Below are 16,332 nucleotides of genomic sequence, written 5' to 3'. Positions count from 1 at the left end.
CTTAGGAACACTGGAAACAAGCTATATGTGTAAAAATCACTGTGCTTGTTTCTGTTTTAACAGAACTCCAGGTAACAAACCAGGCAGCAGCCCCAGAGGTCAGACTCCAGACGAGACCGGACGCCGCCACGGGCAGGGCCACGAAGCCAACTCTTCTGTTTCTGACTTGGCCAACTCGGTCACCAGTGACATGCTCATGGTAACATACACGAGTACTAATAGCTCAGATCTGTAGTCTGCTTTCTGCATTGATGATTTCAACTATATTTAGAGAGGAAGAACTGCTTTTGGCAAAGCCTCTGAATCAGAATAAATGAGATGGCAGAGAGACTTCACTGGTACTTTCAGATCATCTTTCATAATCTAAGATGAAAGGTGCATGCAAATCTGGAGATAAGAAAGTGGAAGACGAGCCAAAGGAGTAGATGAAAATAGTGTAAAATGTTCAAAACTTTCACCTGTTTGTGATTAATCACCATTACAAAGAACACTGTTTTAAAAGCTCAAATTAATACATTTAGCAGTACTGTTTATGTTTATCGCCTGTGCTGCCCAGTTTTCTAACTTATAGCAGCTAATCGTCTTCTTTGAGGCGGTTTGCAGCTTGACAGTTTATCTTACCTTTGAAAACAGCAGTTGACAGTTGAGTTAAAATGATCCACTTTCACTGACTGTGCTGAATTAAATGTCAGCGATAAAGTACAATCCCAGCTTCTTTTCTTTCTTTCTTTTTAAGCATCGTGGCCCTATTTTTGTATTTTGACAATCATTGCTATCAGTAATAATAACACCTAACCTGTCAAAGTCATTTCTGAAAAAACACAAAAATGTATCGTGCCAGTGGGGTGTCTGTTTGCAGCCAATCTAAAATGAAAATATATTTTAGAGGTAGTAGATTTTCTCAGAAACCTTCAATTTTCCCCACCAGATAACCTTTTTGCTTGCTTACCTGCTTTCTAGATCACAGTGGTTTATTTGTGCAATGATTTTCTTTGATATTTCACTATATGAGAAATAATTGGCAAGGCTTCAAAGATAAGATCAAAGTTGCAATGCAGATTTATTTATCATGAGCTACGTGTCACTTACTGTATATAATGCAGTCTTTTGGTTCAAAGACGGAGAAAGCCTACGCGCTTCAGTTCAATTGAGGAGGAAAGCTGTTTGAGAAGTCTTTCATCACTCAGGAAAGTGCTTTCTCCTTCACCCTCAGCGCACCTACCTGTAGAGCGTTACAGTTAGCTGCGGCTATACAGTAAGTCAGCTAACTGAAACATAAAGCAATCATTACCCTGAAGTGAGACGCCGGGAGGGGCGGCAACGTGCACCTGATTCAGAGAGGTTCGGTAATTAGCTGTGAGAGAACATGCAGTGCTGCTGTGGGTGCTGTGAGAATATGGCAGATCGGTATGAGCACTGTGTAATTATGTGGGTTTCATGGGGTGTCTGAGGAATTCACAGTGGCAGTGCCTAATGATAATACTCATTCTGGGCACTTTTGCCAAAGCCATCTATATATTACACAACCCTCCTTTCATGCTGAAAATACCAATCCTGCACTTTTGAGCCACTTGTGGTGCTATATGAAAAGACATAGTCATATATACAGACAGTACTGAGAGGAGGGACCGAGTGAAATGTTATTGGACGTCACAGTATATATGCATCCAACCCACTCAAGCATCTCAGGTGATAGGGGTTTGGGGGAGATTGCATGGGGGTCCTGTCAGCATCAGGTTCTTATCAGTACGTACTCTGACACGGCTTTCATTTTGTGTGGTGCTCACAGAGTGGTGGAAAGTGTGGTGTGAAAAGTGTCTTTGCCTATTATCACACATCCACACATTATAGGGAGGCTTATATGTGCTTTATTTGTTTAAAGGATAAGGCTAGTGATATTCTACCGTTTGTTGCCACTGTCAAGGAATCTAATGGAAGGATCCCGAGCACCCGAGGGTTAGTCCATTCATTTTTGAATCGCAGTTACAAAGGAAAGGAAAGGGTTGTAACATTTTGACAATAATAGCTCAGAATTATAGACAAATAATATCTGATGAAACAACATAAAAGTGTGCTTTATGTTGTTCTTGAACACTTGCAGTCAAGAATTGCTAAAAGTGCTCATGAGCTCTCCAAAAACTACTTGGAATCAGCCGTTCTAAGAGATCGGGAGATCCGACTGGAAGTGTCGCTTGTAGAGGTGAAGTCTGGTTGCTTTTTTTCAAGACTGACATGTGTGACCCTTTCCTAGATCACAACAACTTTGACTCACAGGACAGAAGAAGCATTGTGCATTGTAGAGATGCACAAAGGTGGCTAGAAAAAAAAAAGTTAAATGCTTTTTTATGAGTGTTCATCGAGGTGCAAAAGGACAATTTGATTCAAAGTGGAGGTATGTAGGGCTGCTGTGCTCCCAAGAGTGGCTGGCCTGCAAAGATCACACAACGAACTCAACACGAAGCCCTGAAAGAAGTGAAAAAGAACAGAAGTCAGACAGCAAAAGTGGGACATCTGCACAGATCTCTGCAGCTCCCTCAAATCTGACTTTTTTTTATCCACTGTGAGAAAAATGCTGCATAACAATGAGGAAAGGACAAGAAGAAGAAAAGAGCATGTTGTAAGTTTGGAATTAGGCCTGGCCTCTTGGCAATCCATGGGGAAACAATGAATTTAAAGTTGTGTGAAGAAGTTTTGAACTGTAGTATCAGGGCAAAAGTCAATTACTTTAAGCTTTGGAGAGATTTACTGATGGAATAAGACACTGACGAAGAGCACACAAGTAAATTAAGAATCAGAATCGCTGAAAAAGAACAAAATTCATGCTTTGAGATAGCCGAGTCAGAGTCCTGACCTTAACCCAACTGAGATGCTGTGGCATGACCTAAAGAGTCCACTCAAGTCATCTCAGAATTACTGATGAACTCAAACCAGTTATGTAGTGAGGAGCAGTCCTGAATTCCTCCTTAATACTGTGCTGGTCTCATAAGCAGTTCGAGGAAACATCTGACAGGAGTCACTGCTGATAAAGGAATGCAGTCAGAGGGATTATTACCTATGCATAATTAGAACATAAAATGTAAAACTGTTTATTTTTTTTCTTTTATATATTGGGGTTTAGATGAAGATCTGTCCTTGTTTTTGTAGAAGTGCTGAAAGCCTAAGTTACTTTTTTCCCCAAAGGGTTAGCACGCTTTTTCTTCCAACTGTGCATTTAACGACATGACTTCCAAAAAACAGATGTGCTCTGCGGTTTTTAGCAAATGTTACTCAAGCAAGAGTAAATGATACATTTATGTGTGGTGTGTGTGAGTGTGTCTATATAATATGATATAATCTATATATAGGCAGCACGGTGGCACGGTGGTTAGCGCTGTTGCCGCACAGCAAGAAGGTCCTGAGTTCAATTCCAACATCAGGCCGGGGTCTTTCTGTGTGGAGTTTGCATGTTCTCCCCGTGTTTGCGTGGGTTCCCTCCGGGTACTCCGGCTTCCTCCCACCGTCCAAAGACATGCAGCTTGTGGGGATAGGTTAATTGGATAATCCAAATTGTCACTAGGTATGAATGTGAGTGCGAATGGTTGTCTGTCCCTGTGTGTTGGCCCTGCGACAGACTGGTGACCTGTCCAGGGTGTACCCCACCTCTCGCCCTATGACAGCTGGGATAGGCTCCAGCGCCCCCTGCGACCCTGAAAAGGATAAGCGGTAGCGAATGGATGGATGGATGGATGGATAGAGATTTTCCTTGTTTGAGGCGACCAAATACTTATTTTCCACCCTGATTTACGAATAAATTCTTTACAAATCCTACCATGTGGATTCATGGATTTTTTTTTCACATTCTGTCTCTCACAGTTGAAGTGTACCTCTGGTGCAAATTACTGACCTCTGTCATCATTTTAGGTGGGGGAACTTGCACAATCGGTGGCTGACTAAATACTTTTTTGCCCCACTGTATATATCTGGCCATGTTTGCCTCTGTTGCACGTGGATCGCTGTGGTTTTTAGAAAAAGAAATTAGGAAGGCAAATTTAAAAACTGGATAAGAAGGGAGGGGGGGACTCTAAGAAAACGAGAGTATCCAAATGCAGAAAATTGGGAATAGCAATTTAGGCCATCTGTTGGCTGGAGGACTGCATAATGAAAAGTGAACATATTCAGCATAGAGAATGAGGCTGGGCAGCACCACCAGGATTGTGTGGGAAAATATAGAATTGGATATTATGTTTCTGCCCCTTGAATAATGCCTCCAGCTCTTCCCCCATCAGATAGCACTTTTTAAACTGGATTCTCTCCCTCCCTTCAGGCCATGTCACCATCAGTCAGAGGATGTGTCTGTCAATAGATAATCTGCTTTTCCAAACAGCCATGCAACCAGCTCTGCCCTTTTCTTATGGGGGACGCTAGCCATGCAACATAACATCATGCTAGTTTGCCACTTACAAGCTGTGGTATTTATGGTGAAGTTCAGAATTGGTGCCCCCCGTGGTGTGGAGTTCAAGTCACTTGTTTAGTGTTCGCTCCTCTTTAAGTGTTCAGACTGTGTGACCATGCTGTGAATATTGCAGAGCTTGACCCTTGATTTAGATCATAGCAGTGCAGCTCCCGCGGTGCTACACTTTTATACCTATCCAGCCCCAGTTCATTAGGAAAAAAACATAAAGTAATGCGGTCTAATGTAACAGTCTTATATTCAAAATAACCCCCTCATTATCACGTCAGTATTCTTTGTTATAGGGACTTATTATAATCCTTTATGTACTTAAATCTGAGCAGTATGCTTAGATTTTAAACACTTTATTATCAACACTGACAGCAGCATTGCCGCATGGCTATTACAGATCTATAATCTAAAAAAAACCCAGCTTTTTAACTTTAGAGAAGTGCTATAAAATCATTCACAGATGGTTTCTTTTTCCACACAGGCATACAAACTCACATAGCAACTATGGCAGAGTCACCATACAAGTCTGTTATTGTGGCTGGGCTAATGATCAAACCGCCACCTCTACTACCTGTGCAACACCACCCCAAATGACATATGTACAACATACTGCACAGTGGGTGGAAGTTGTTTATAGAAAGTAGTCTATCTACTCACAATTTGGACACACCAGTTCAGCAGCACGGAAAATGACATTATCTGCATTAACACATATTATTCTTTAACTGGAATCTTATCTCCTTGGAAACAAAATTCAGTTTATATCCATTCAATTATTGTTTTTAGCCAATTTGTTGTTTTTGGTTTTTGTTTAAGCAGGAAGTACCGTAAAAAAATCTCTTTTGCAAGATTGTGCTGGTTCTCTTCCTTTGATTCCTTCTGGAATCTTTCTTATAATTGTCATATTTCCACCCTTGGCAACAAGAACTACAATCATTTGCGATACCTTTCACAACTTTCACCCCGCAGAGGAATTTTTGCCCACTCTTCTTTGCAGAATTGTTTTAATTCAGCCACATTGGACATTTTTAAGCATGAACAGGCTGTTTAAGGTCATGCCAAAACCTTCATTTCAATTTTTTGTGCCATTCAACGGTGATCTCACCGGTCCAGTTGTCCATGTCCTGAAGCAGCAAAGCAGCCCTAGACCATCACACTACCAACACCATGTTTAACTGTTGGTATGGTGTTCTTTTTATGATACTTAAGAGATGTTAGTTTCACACCAGAGCTAACAGGACTCAAACCATCCATAAAATTCAACTTTTGTCTCATCAGTCCAAGGAATATTCCCAAAAGTCTTGGGGATCATCAAGATGTTTTCTGGCAAATTTGATGTTGGTGTTGGTGTGGTTCAAACTTGGTGTTCTTCTTGGTCAGCAGTGGTTTTCTCCTTGGAACTCTCCCATGGATGCCGTTTTTGCCCAGTCTCTTTCTCATTGTTGAATCAAGAACTCTGACCTTAACTGAGGTGAGTGAGGCCTGCAGTTCAGATGTTGTTTGGATTCTTTTGTGGCCTCCTGGATGAGTCGTCAGTGCGCTCTTGGGGTAATTTTGGTAGGCCTGGACTCCTGGGAACATTCACCACCACCCCATGTTTTCTCCATTCTTGTTGATAATGGCTCTCACTATGGTTCACTGGGGTCTCAAAGCCTTAGAAATGGCCTTGTAACCCTTTCCAGAGTCATAGATGTCAGTGAACTTTTTCACATCTTTTAGCCTACTTCACTTTGTCAGATGGACTCTATTCAAGTGATTCTTTGGTCAAACAGGTCTGGCAGTAAGCAGGCCTGGGTGTGGCTAGGGGAATAGAAATCAGCATTTCAAGAAAGTGTATTTATTTATTCATTATTTATTTAATAAATGAATATGATTAAAGACTTTTCCCAGTGCTGTAAATCCTCCAATAAGATAACAGAGTTGAATAAAAATAAATAATGCCCTGCTTATCTCCTCTTGTTCTGTCAGCTGTCACCAGGTTCAGAGGAAGAAGAACATGAGGGTCCAGTGTGTGAAAAGCTGGGTCGTATTCAGTTCAGTGTTGGATACAGTTTTCAAGACTCCACCCTCACTGTGAAAATTCTCAAAGGCCAGGATTTGCCAGCTAAGGACTTTTCTGGCACCTCTGACCCATTTGTCAAACTATACCTGCTGCCAGACAAGAAGCACAAACTGGAGACAAAAGTGAAGAGGAAGAATCTAAACCCCCACTGGAACGAGACCTTCCTTTTCGAAGGTGTGATCAGGAAGCCTTTCCTTAAACACATTCACAGCATATGCAGGCAGTCATTTCTGTCTGGATCACTGTAACATATTAAGACTATCGTGTGTGAATCTCTTTCTCAGGGTTCCCCTATGAGAAGGTGGTTCAGAGGACCCTGTACCTCCAGGTTCTTGACTACGATCGCTTCAGCAGGAACGACCCAATAGGAGAGGTGTCCATTCCACTCAACAAGCTGGACCTAGCCAACATGCAGACTTTCTGGAAGGAGCTGAAACCATGTAGCGATGGCAGTGTGAGTAAGAAGGAAAGAGGCTGAGTAGAGGAAAAGAAGATAGACAGGAAGGGAGGGGGCAAGATGAAGAGAAAGAGAAGATGGGACAGAATGTAGCGGGTGATGTCATTCCTGGCTGCCGTGATGCTCCCATGGGAGATGTAGCAGCATGCTAGAGGGAGAAGGGATAGGGAATATGGAGAGGCTGACAGGTAGATGAAGGAAACACAGGCAAGCAAAGGAAACATAGGATGAGTGACAGAATGGAGAGCAATGCAATGAGGCAATTAAAAATGAACAGTTTGTTATTGTTTTTGTTATTGTCTATGGTTTTTTCCAGGGAAGTCGAGGGGATCTGTTGGTGTCTCTGTGTTACAACCCCACAGCCAACACCATCACTGTGAGCATCATCAAAGCCCGCAACCTCAAAGCCATGGACATTGGAGGCACTTCTGGTATAGATACTCCCTCATCTTCCTTTCTTCAATACATTTTTACATTCCAACAACAGAAAATGAGAAAATAGCGTGTTTATATTTCATTTTTGGTTTTTTGTTGTTGTTTTTTTGTTCTCATTAAATCCCCAATTCTGGTAATTCATGAATGCTATATTGCTTCATAACCGGCACATTTCCCTCTCCTCAGACCCCTACGTAAAAGTGTGGTTGATGCACAAGGACAAGCGTGTGGAGAAGAAGAAGACGGTGGTAATGAAGCGCTGTCTGAACCCTGTTTTCAACGAGTCCTTCCCCTTTGACGTGCCTGCCCACGTGCTGAGGGAGACCACCATAATTATCACCGTCATGGACAAGGACAGACTCAGCCGCAATGATGTCATTGGGAAGGTATCTCCTTCCCACTTCTCTTCTTCGCCTCTTCCTCTCTTTTTCTTCTTCTTCCTCCTCTTTTTTTCTCTCTTCCTCTGTGTTTTTCTGACTGTCTGTCAGACCATCAGCAGATGATCAGTGAGCCAGTCTCTACTGACCCCTGCTGGAACATGCAGTTCATTCCCCTGTGCTGTAAATGAACTCATATGCAGCAAACAACAAGCAGCTAATTTTAAGTGTGAAAGTAAAAGTGTGCTTTATTTAGACTTAATACTACAACATTTAGGAATGGCACAGAGGCAGATGGAGATACACACAGTCAGCAAACTGCACATTTACTGTTTTGGCTAAATGCAGATGGTGAGTTTAAACCTTTCCAGCTTTAACCGGAATATCCCCTGAATTTCTTTGTTGAATTAGCTGATCAACTCTGAGAAAAATTAATGTATTTCTGTTACAACGTGATTAAACATTTTAAACTTCTTATCTGCATCTTTTAGTTTCCTATAATTTTTTCGTAGTTTTAATGCTTTCTGGGGGAAAAAATCTAATACATTGCAGCTTCTTTTAGACACAAAGACATGTAGATGTACTTTACTTTAAACGGCAAATATGAACCCAGTACTGTGCAAAGGTCTTAAGCCACCCCTCATTTCTTTATATTTTGCAACCAAGGAATCTTGGAGTTTCTTGTGACTTTTTAAAGTGGTCTTAAAGAACAGTTCTCCAGGGTTTCTGTAGATCTTTCAAATGTTGTTTTTGGACATTGGCTGCTTTTTCCACACATTTTCAGTCCTGCCCTTCACACACACACACAAGCAGGCAAATAACTTGAGGGGATTAACCAGTGCTGTGTCTACACATGACAGAAAATTTAACAAAGAACCAACTATAAATTTGTATCCTTTTTTGTTACTAGCTGCCTGTCGCAAAAACATACATAATATGTTCCCATTTCTTTAGTTGAATCTACAAAAATGCCAAAAGTAACACAATTTGACAGTATAATATTGCATCTTTTGACCAACAAGGTAATTCCAAAAGAGCTATTTGCTGTAAGCTTGCCATATCGCAGCATGGTGTTGAGTGTGTCCTCAAAAAAATATGAGAAAACTGGTCAAACGGCCAACATCCAAAAAAAAGAGCTTTGAATGTCCTTCAACAAGCCTGGAGAACTATTGCTGAAGACTACTTAAAGGAATTACAAGAAAGCTGCCTAAAAGAGTTCAGGCTGTGTTGAAGAATAAAAGTGGTCACACCAAATATTGATTTTCAAGCCCGTTGTACAAACTCTGTTTTTACTTTACATGCTGTATTTTCGTGTATATTTACACCTGCTTCAATAAATCACTGCACCTATTTCTCATTTTCCAAGCAAAATATAAAAATTTGAGGGTTGGCTCAAGGAGTTTTGCAGACCATTGTTTATGTATTCCTTTGTACTGCTGCCTGTAGACAAAGTCACATTGGGTGCTCTGACTGAACAAGTCTGTGTTACGCTTGCTCAACAATTAATATGAATTAATTCACTGGACATGCAATTTAACAGTTTCTGCTTCGGTTGTAATTACTACCAAATTAGATTGTTCTTTTCTCGAAACTTGTGGGATTTGTCAGGATTTTAATATCCCATAAAACCACAGTTTCTTTTATCCCATAACTGCTTCAGATATCAGACTTAACAGTAACCAAAATAACTCCTTTTTTTCCCTGTGCAGAGTGAATGATTTGCTTGTTTTTAAAACCAAACACCAGCTTTTCTATAAATAAACATACGGTATATGTATTAGGAGAATAAAAATGGAATACACCAAAGCTTAAATCAAATCTTTGTTTCATCAGGCACTTAAAAAAAATCTATACGCTGTGTACAGCAGGGAAGAGCATTTACTTTATAAGGCTTTCATACACATCTACAATATTTACAGGTACTATATGTATTCCCATTCTAACCACATATATTATTTTCTTTCACGCCGCAGTTGCCTATTATTAGAATAGCTTCGTAGAATAGAGAACAATGAAAAAGTGAACAGTTTTTCATGTGGAATCCAGGAGTTTCTTGCTACATTAGAATCGCTTGCAGACGAGTCTGTGTTTGATCCTATTAGTAACAGCATTAGCCTTTCTCTGAGTTTTTCACTGGGTGAAATCTCTTGCTCTAATGGCTTTTTTTTCTGCTCTGGATTTGAGTTAAATTCCAATTAGAGCAGCAGGCTTGGTGGTGAAAGGGCTACACTTAAGAGTCACAGTTTTTTTCTCTTAATAATCTCTGTTTTATTGGGAGCATTCTTTACAAATAACATCTATCTCTGTGTGGCTGTATAGAAGTTACAGTGACTGTCTCTTCCTCACAGATTTATCTTTCATGGAAGAGTGGCCCTGCAGAGGTAAAACACTGGAAAGACATGATGGGTCATCCTCGCACTGCCGTGGCCCAGTGGCATGCTCTTAAGGCCTGAAGGACCCAGCAGCCCACCTGCCTACATTGTTTTCCCCTGAAGAATCCCCCCACCCTGCCCCTGCCCTCGGCACATATCCCCTACTACCTAAATGCACTGTTGGGCTTCAGACCATCTATCATCTCTTTGTTCTCAGGCCTCTTTGATATTCCTCGCCTTCAGTTCTCATGACACCTTCCTTAAATTTCACCCCTGTCAAGATCTGATTCCCGCCTGACCCTGTCTCATCCGTTTGTCTGAACTTAAAAATGTCTTTGATGTCATACGCTCTCCTTGTTCCATCTTTCTTTTTTTCTCTTTTTTTTTTCTTCCACCACGTTTCCCTAATGTTTTACATCAGAGCAGTACCTCTTAACACCCGTAATTACAAACTACCAACCAAAAATGGATCAAACAGGCATTCCAACCATCCGCTGTGGCAGTGTGTTTGTTTGATTGTTTGCTTGATTGTTTGAATCCTTCTGTGTTTCTGTCTCTCTTCCGACATTCCTTTAAAATGCCTAAAAAAAAAATCAGGAAAAGCGGCACAGGCAACAGAAGAGCGATGGGCTGTATTTAAAATGGACAGGAACTGGACTCTGTCACTCATCATGTTTTTCACTCTTCACTCCTCCTCCTCCTTCTACCACTGTAATAATTCTCCCTTGGCTGGAACCCTTTGTCGTCTGTGCGTGCTGTGGGTGATGTGCTGTAACCCCAAATGAAGATCGTCAAGAAAAAAATAAGAAAAAAAGGATATGAACATGAACATTTAGCACTGGTCTAAAAGGGGCAAGTGTCAAACTGCTTTCCTATTTTCTTTAACTCCCGATGGACAGAAAAAAAGAGTAAAGTGATTAATGTTGTGTTTTATTTATTTATTTAATGAGTTTTGTTTCGAAAGAACTTAGAGAATCAACCTGTTCTTCCAGAAAATAAGCAAAAAGCAGCTTCCATGAGTGTGGAAGTGTGGGGATAATGCGTGTGTGTGCGTGTGCGAGAGTGTGTGTGTGTGTGTGTGTGTGTGTGTGTGTGTGTGTGTGTGTGTGTGTGTGTGTGTGTGTGTGTGTGTGTGTGAGGGAGGAAATATTTTAGATTTGCACGGCTGAACAAAAAATATTGTCGAAAACCAAACTGCCCTTGATAACAATGACAAAAAATGAGATTAGCTGAACATGTGGGTGGAGGTCACTGAAGTTAGTGTCAGTCTGTCCAAAACACATACACAACTTTCTAACACGCCCTTTAGTGGTCTCAAAAAAGACAGCTAGTTTCAGTTTCACATGTAAAAGATTTGAGCTCAGAAAATCAGACTAACTGCCGGAAATATATAACAGAGGATTTCATTGTCAAACAATTTACCACTTTGATTTTTAACGTTGTTGTGTTTTGGTAAATGGATATAGTCCAGAAACCCCAATGTAAATGGTTTTCTTTGAGAGCAGAAAACAATCTGTGCAAATTGTTGACGACATATAGACATGGTAAAGCAAAGGTACACCCTTTCTCAGTTCTAAAGTTTTACATACCAGCACATAATAAAAAGTTATTGACATGTGGTAAATACAACCTGAGATGCACAACAACACATTAGTTTAACTGAAACTAAGCCAAAATGAAGAAATAGTGTGTAGAAAGCTTATCGAACCGCCTTTAGCAGCAATAACTTGAGGTTAAGAGCTGGAATTTGACTGGGCCTTTGCAACACCTTAATTTTTAGCTTTTCTGCAATGTTGTAGATTTGCTGCTGTGCTTGGGATATTATTGCAGCCAGGCTTTAGTTGTCAAACAAATCGCCTCACATTTGACTCTAGAATAGTTTGATAAATAACTGCAAGGTGTCCAGGTCCTGTGGCTGCAAGCCCAAATCATCACCCCTCCACCACCGTGCTTGACAGTTGATGTTTGTGCTGATCTGCTGTGTTTGGGTTTCTCCAAATGTGGCGCTATGACCAAACATCTAAGGTGCACATAGTTTTTCACACACACTGTTTCGGCATTTTGGCTTAATGTTTCTTGAATTAAAAAATGAGACTGTGTAGTATGTTTTATACTTCATGTGAGGTTGTATTTACCTCATTGTAAGACCTGCTAGGACAGATTATGTTTTTTATGTCCTGATATTTAAACCTTTTTTCTTTTTTTCTTTTTCTTTTTTTTACCACTACGTTTTCCGAGTTTATAAGAAAATATTGAGTCCTACAACTAGAATTTCACTTTTTTCCATCACATTTCACTGCTGTGGTACCACAGCAGCCAACCGTTAATGCATGGCTTGATAACACTAGTGATAGATTGGAAAAACATTTTTTGAGATCTTATGTCCTCTTTCTAGCTTTTTACTGCTGTTTTTTTAACCATCTCCAAGATCTCATGGTGATAAAGTGCCCAATCCTACACCATGGCATTGCACCAATATGCAATACCAGCAAGTTTCTCTAAGTCCAGTACATCAGTGGCAGTGACCAGAAACTACAAGAAAAATATTTCTTACAGTAGTAACTTAAAACTGGCTGTTTTGGTGCGATGCCACTTTGTGCTCTCAAGAAATCTCAGATTGTATGTGCAGGCTCCGCCTGAGCAAACTGCTCTGGGCAGCCATGAGTAATAGTCAGTAGTAGTCAAAAGAAAGCAGACCTTGAGGGTTTTTTAAAAATGTATTTATATAGTTGAGATTTGTGTTTTCAAGGTTGACCATGAACCTTTAGACTCTTTTTTTGGGATGAACTGACAATTTATGAATACATGCAGTAAAATATGAGAAGAAATCACATGAAATCAAAAGTTTATAAACTGTTACAAGATTACAAATTACAAATATGCCCAAAATACAAAATAAGACTGCAGCCACAAGTTGCAGACGTTGTCAAGAGATTAAGAGCCCAGGAATATCATGGACTACAACTGGGTCGTTAATCTAGACTTAAAGACAGCAGCATTTGGAGGATTTGTAACGGACACAGGGAGTGGAGCTGCAGTTGAGAAAGCCCTGTCACCTTTCTGTTTGAAACGAGAACTGGGAATGTAAAGTCAGAGTTTGTCTTTATTTAGTTATTTTTTTTAAACATCTTTGCTGCCTGAATGCGACCTCCCTCAAGTCCTGTACAGACACGAGCTGTTGGGATGAATGGAAACAAATGAGAGTAATAACACCTGGGGTTGGGAAAAGTCTTTTTACATTCCACTGTTTGTTTTTTGTCTACTGGATGTATGTGTGTGTGTTTGCACCGTGGTTGAATGTCAGTATTTGAACTTATGTTTGTGTGATTGTATTTACTGTGAGTCCCTGTGTGTATATCTGCACTGAGTTCTATTTTGCCAGTTTAATACTGAACAGCATTCTTTGCTGTTTTTATTCTGTATGAATCCAGATGTACAGAGAAGTATGTTCTTTTCTTCTTTTTTTTAAGTTGTCACTTCTTGAAGAATCACTGCACTTGTTGACGATGATGCTGGAACAAACCTCTCTTCACAGCAGGCTTATTTTCCTCATGTTTGGAGGACATTTAGATCTCTTATACATGAGCTGAGAGTGAAGGTCACAAGAAAAAAGCTTTACAACAACCACAGATAAAAGTTGCTCCATTTGACCGCCATACACCAGATTTTCAGTTTAAACAAAAGCAGCTGAAGACGTTTTTCCTCTATGCCCTATCTCGCCTCTCTAAGTGGACCAATCTAATTCACCAAGGCCAAAAAACGAAGGGTTGCTCCTTCACGTCACAGCTGATGCTCCCTCAAAACACCCCCATTGTGCACACATGCTTTCTGGCACAAAGTATTCTGTGTGTGCCTTATGAACCCCGTCACGCCTTGCTCTTCACCATATGCTCTCCCTCTCCAAGTGTCAGGAAGGGAGGAGGGGGGAAAAAAGGTGAGACAGGAGATAATCATCACCTCTTTGCTTCACTGTTAGCTACATCTCAGGTCAGAGCAGAGCCTTGGAGCATCCCAAAATAACCACCTCTCATATTCATCTGTCTGTCCTGATGTACTGCCCTGCTGACAAAGCATTACATTCCAAAGGCTTAGTGAAAGTCAATCAATGCAATTTAAATATTGGTTAAAGATCAGTCAGGGTTTGATACATTTTTTTAAGAAATCGAGCTAAAATTGTCTTCTACACTCGTCACTGGCCAAAAACCAAACACTGGTAAAGTTTACTGGACAAGCTCGCATTTCTGTTTTAGGGCATTCTCTTTAGGGACTGCTTGAGACAAAGAGAGGTTAACCAGCAACATTTTAATTTATATACTGACTGTATAAAATGATTGTGAAAATGTTCTGTATGGAGAAAAAAAGAGAAAAAGAACCATCATTACTAATGGGGTTGTAGATATCTATCCTTGATATCACAAACCCCCCTGTTTCACTCCCTTTCTCTTTGTAGTTACACATCCGTGGGGTGCACAATGTTAAATATTGACCATTTATTTTTTTGAAATCTGTACAGTGTATATAATGATATAAATGTATATATAAAACAAAGATACTTCTGGTCTGGTATTGTATGAATTTTTCATATTTTCTTTTATTTATATTACTTTAACTCACACGTGTATTTCACAGTAATAGTTAATTCAGTCTTTATTTTAAGTTTTTGATTACTGGCTACCAGGGTCAGGAGCAGACCATACGTGCTGGATGGGCAACCAACTTTGACACTGGGGGAGGCATTTGGCTCAGGACAGCTATATATGATAGTACAGTCATGGAGACATTTAGCCACAACTCTAAAAGTGCAAAAATATCTATCTTAGATTGCAGAGGCAAAGGGGGAGACAAACAATAGAGACTTTTTCTCCACACAGTAGGACGGATGATTGTGAGCGCACAGTGTCATCAACACATTTACATTTGTTTTGCAGTTTTTCAGTAGAGTCGTGCTTTGAAACTAGTTCTCAATATCTGCTCAGTGTCCTCCTCAGAGTCGTGCTGATTACCTCAACTCATGCAGAACTACTGTGCTCACATTACAGTAACTTATCTGTGATATTTCAGGTTTTCATTACCAAATTGTATGAATTAGTGTAACTTATAGTTGAAGTGCATCAGTAAAATGCAGCTGAGGGGGTGTAGTCACTCTTTTAGGTGGGCCTAGACCCCTGAGATCCATGGCCACTTCTTGCCAGTAGTGTGTTGGACCTTAGCTTTTATAACTGCCTTGTCTTTGTGGCATAGATTGAACAAGGCGCTGTGAACATTACTTAAAAATTTTGGTCCATGTTGGCATGATAACATTACACAGTTGCTGCAGATATGTTGGCTGCACATCCATGATGTGGGTCTCCAGTTCCACCACATCCCAAAGACGCTCTATTGATGGTGATCTGGTTATTGTCGAAGCCATTTAAGTCATGTTCAAGAAACAAATTTGAGATGTTTTAAGCTTAGTGTTGTGATGTGTTATCCTGCTGGCAGCATCCGTCAGAAGATGGATACAGTGTGGATATAATGGAATGGATATGCTCAGCAACTCTTCTAGGCTATGGTGTTGGTGCCAAGAAAATGCCTTTATGTTGTTGCCATATGCTGACCCATCTGAATATCAGAGCAGAAATCAAGACTCAAAAGGCCAGGCAACATTTTTCCAACCTTCTGTTGTACAGTTTTGATGAGCCCATCTGACTTGTAGCCTGAGATTCCTGTTCTTAGCAGGCAGGAATTACACCTGCTGTAGCCAATCTGCTTCAAGGTTCAACATGTGCATTCAGAGATGCTCTTCTGCATACACTGGTTTTAATGAGTGCTTTTTTGAGCTACTGTTGCCTTCTAAGCAGTATGTCCATTCTCCTCTGACCTCTGGCATCAACAAGGCCTTTTTTATTCAGAGATCTTCGGCTTTCTGAATATTTTTCAAAATGTTTTTAGACCATCCGCTGTAAACCCCCAGAGACGTTGGTGTGGGAAAATCCCAGGAGATCAGCAGTCTATGAAATGCTCAGACTAGCCCGTCCAGCACCAAAAACGGTACCATGTTTCAAAGTCAATTAACCCCTTAAAGCCTGAAAATGAACTCATTGCCAGAAAGATTTAACTTTTTGAAAATGGAGAATTTATTGAACCATGTGACAAATTTGTTACAAAAAATGACATTTGCCACGTGATTGTGTGCTGCCTTGTGTGCT

General features: G+C 40.4%; 1 protein-coding gene across 2 annotated transcripts in view; it reads left to right on the top strand.

The window, feature by feature from the left end:
• Positions 1 to 14,703, top strand: part of syt7b (synaptotagmin VIIb) — a 126,628-nt gene extending 111,925 nt beyond the window's left edge. For both annotated transcript variants that reach the window (XM_086288414.1, XM_086288422.1), the window contains 6 exons: positions 64 to 199; positions 6,410 to 6,677; positions 6,788 to 6,957; positions 7,277 to 7,391; positions 7,582 to 7,781; positions 10,121 to 14,703. In XM_086288414.1, coding sequence (XP_086144540.1) covers positions 64 to 199; positions 6,410 to 6,677; positions 6,788 to 6,957; positions 7,277 to 7,391; positions 7,582 to 7,781; positions 10,121 to 10,225 — 994 coding nt within the window. In that variant the 3' untranslated portion in view covers positions 10,226 to 14,703. The remainder of the gene's footprint in view (positions 1 to 63; positions 200 to 6,409; positions 6,678 to 6,787; positions 6,958 to 7,276; positions 7,392 to 7,581; positions 7,782 to 10,120) is intronic.
• The last annotated feature ends 1,629 nt before the right edge of the window (positions 14,704 to 16,332 follow it).

This window comes from Aulonocara sp. 'chitande type north' Nkhata Bay, linkage group LG1, assembly GCF_057382095.1.
Source record: "Aulonocara sp. 'chitande type north' Nkhata Bay isolate Kocher_YH1m ecotype deep benthic linkage group LG1, A_spYH_male_GT1.1, whole genome shotgun sequence".
In the NCBI taxonomy this organism is placed as follows: Eukaryota; Metazoa; Chordata; class Actinopteri; order Cichliformes; family Cichlidae; genus Aulonocara; species Aulonocara sp. 'chitande type north' Nkhata Bay.
This window is presented reverse-complemented; position numbering and strand designations above follow the sequence as displayed.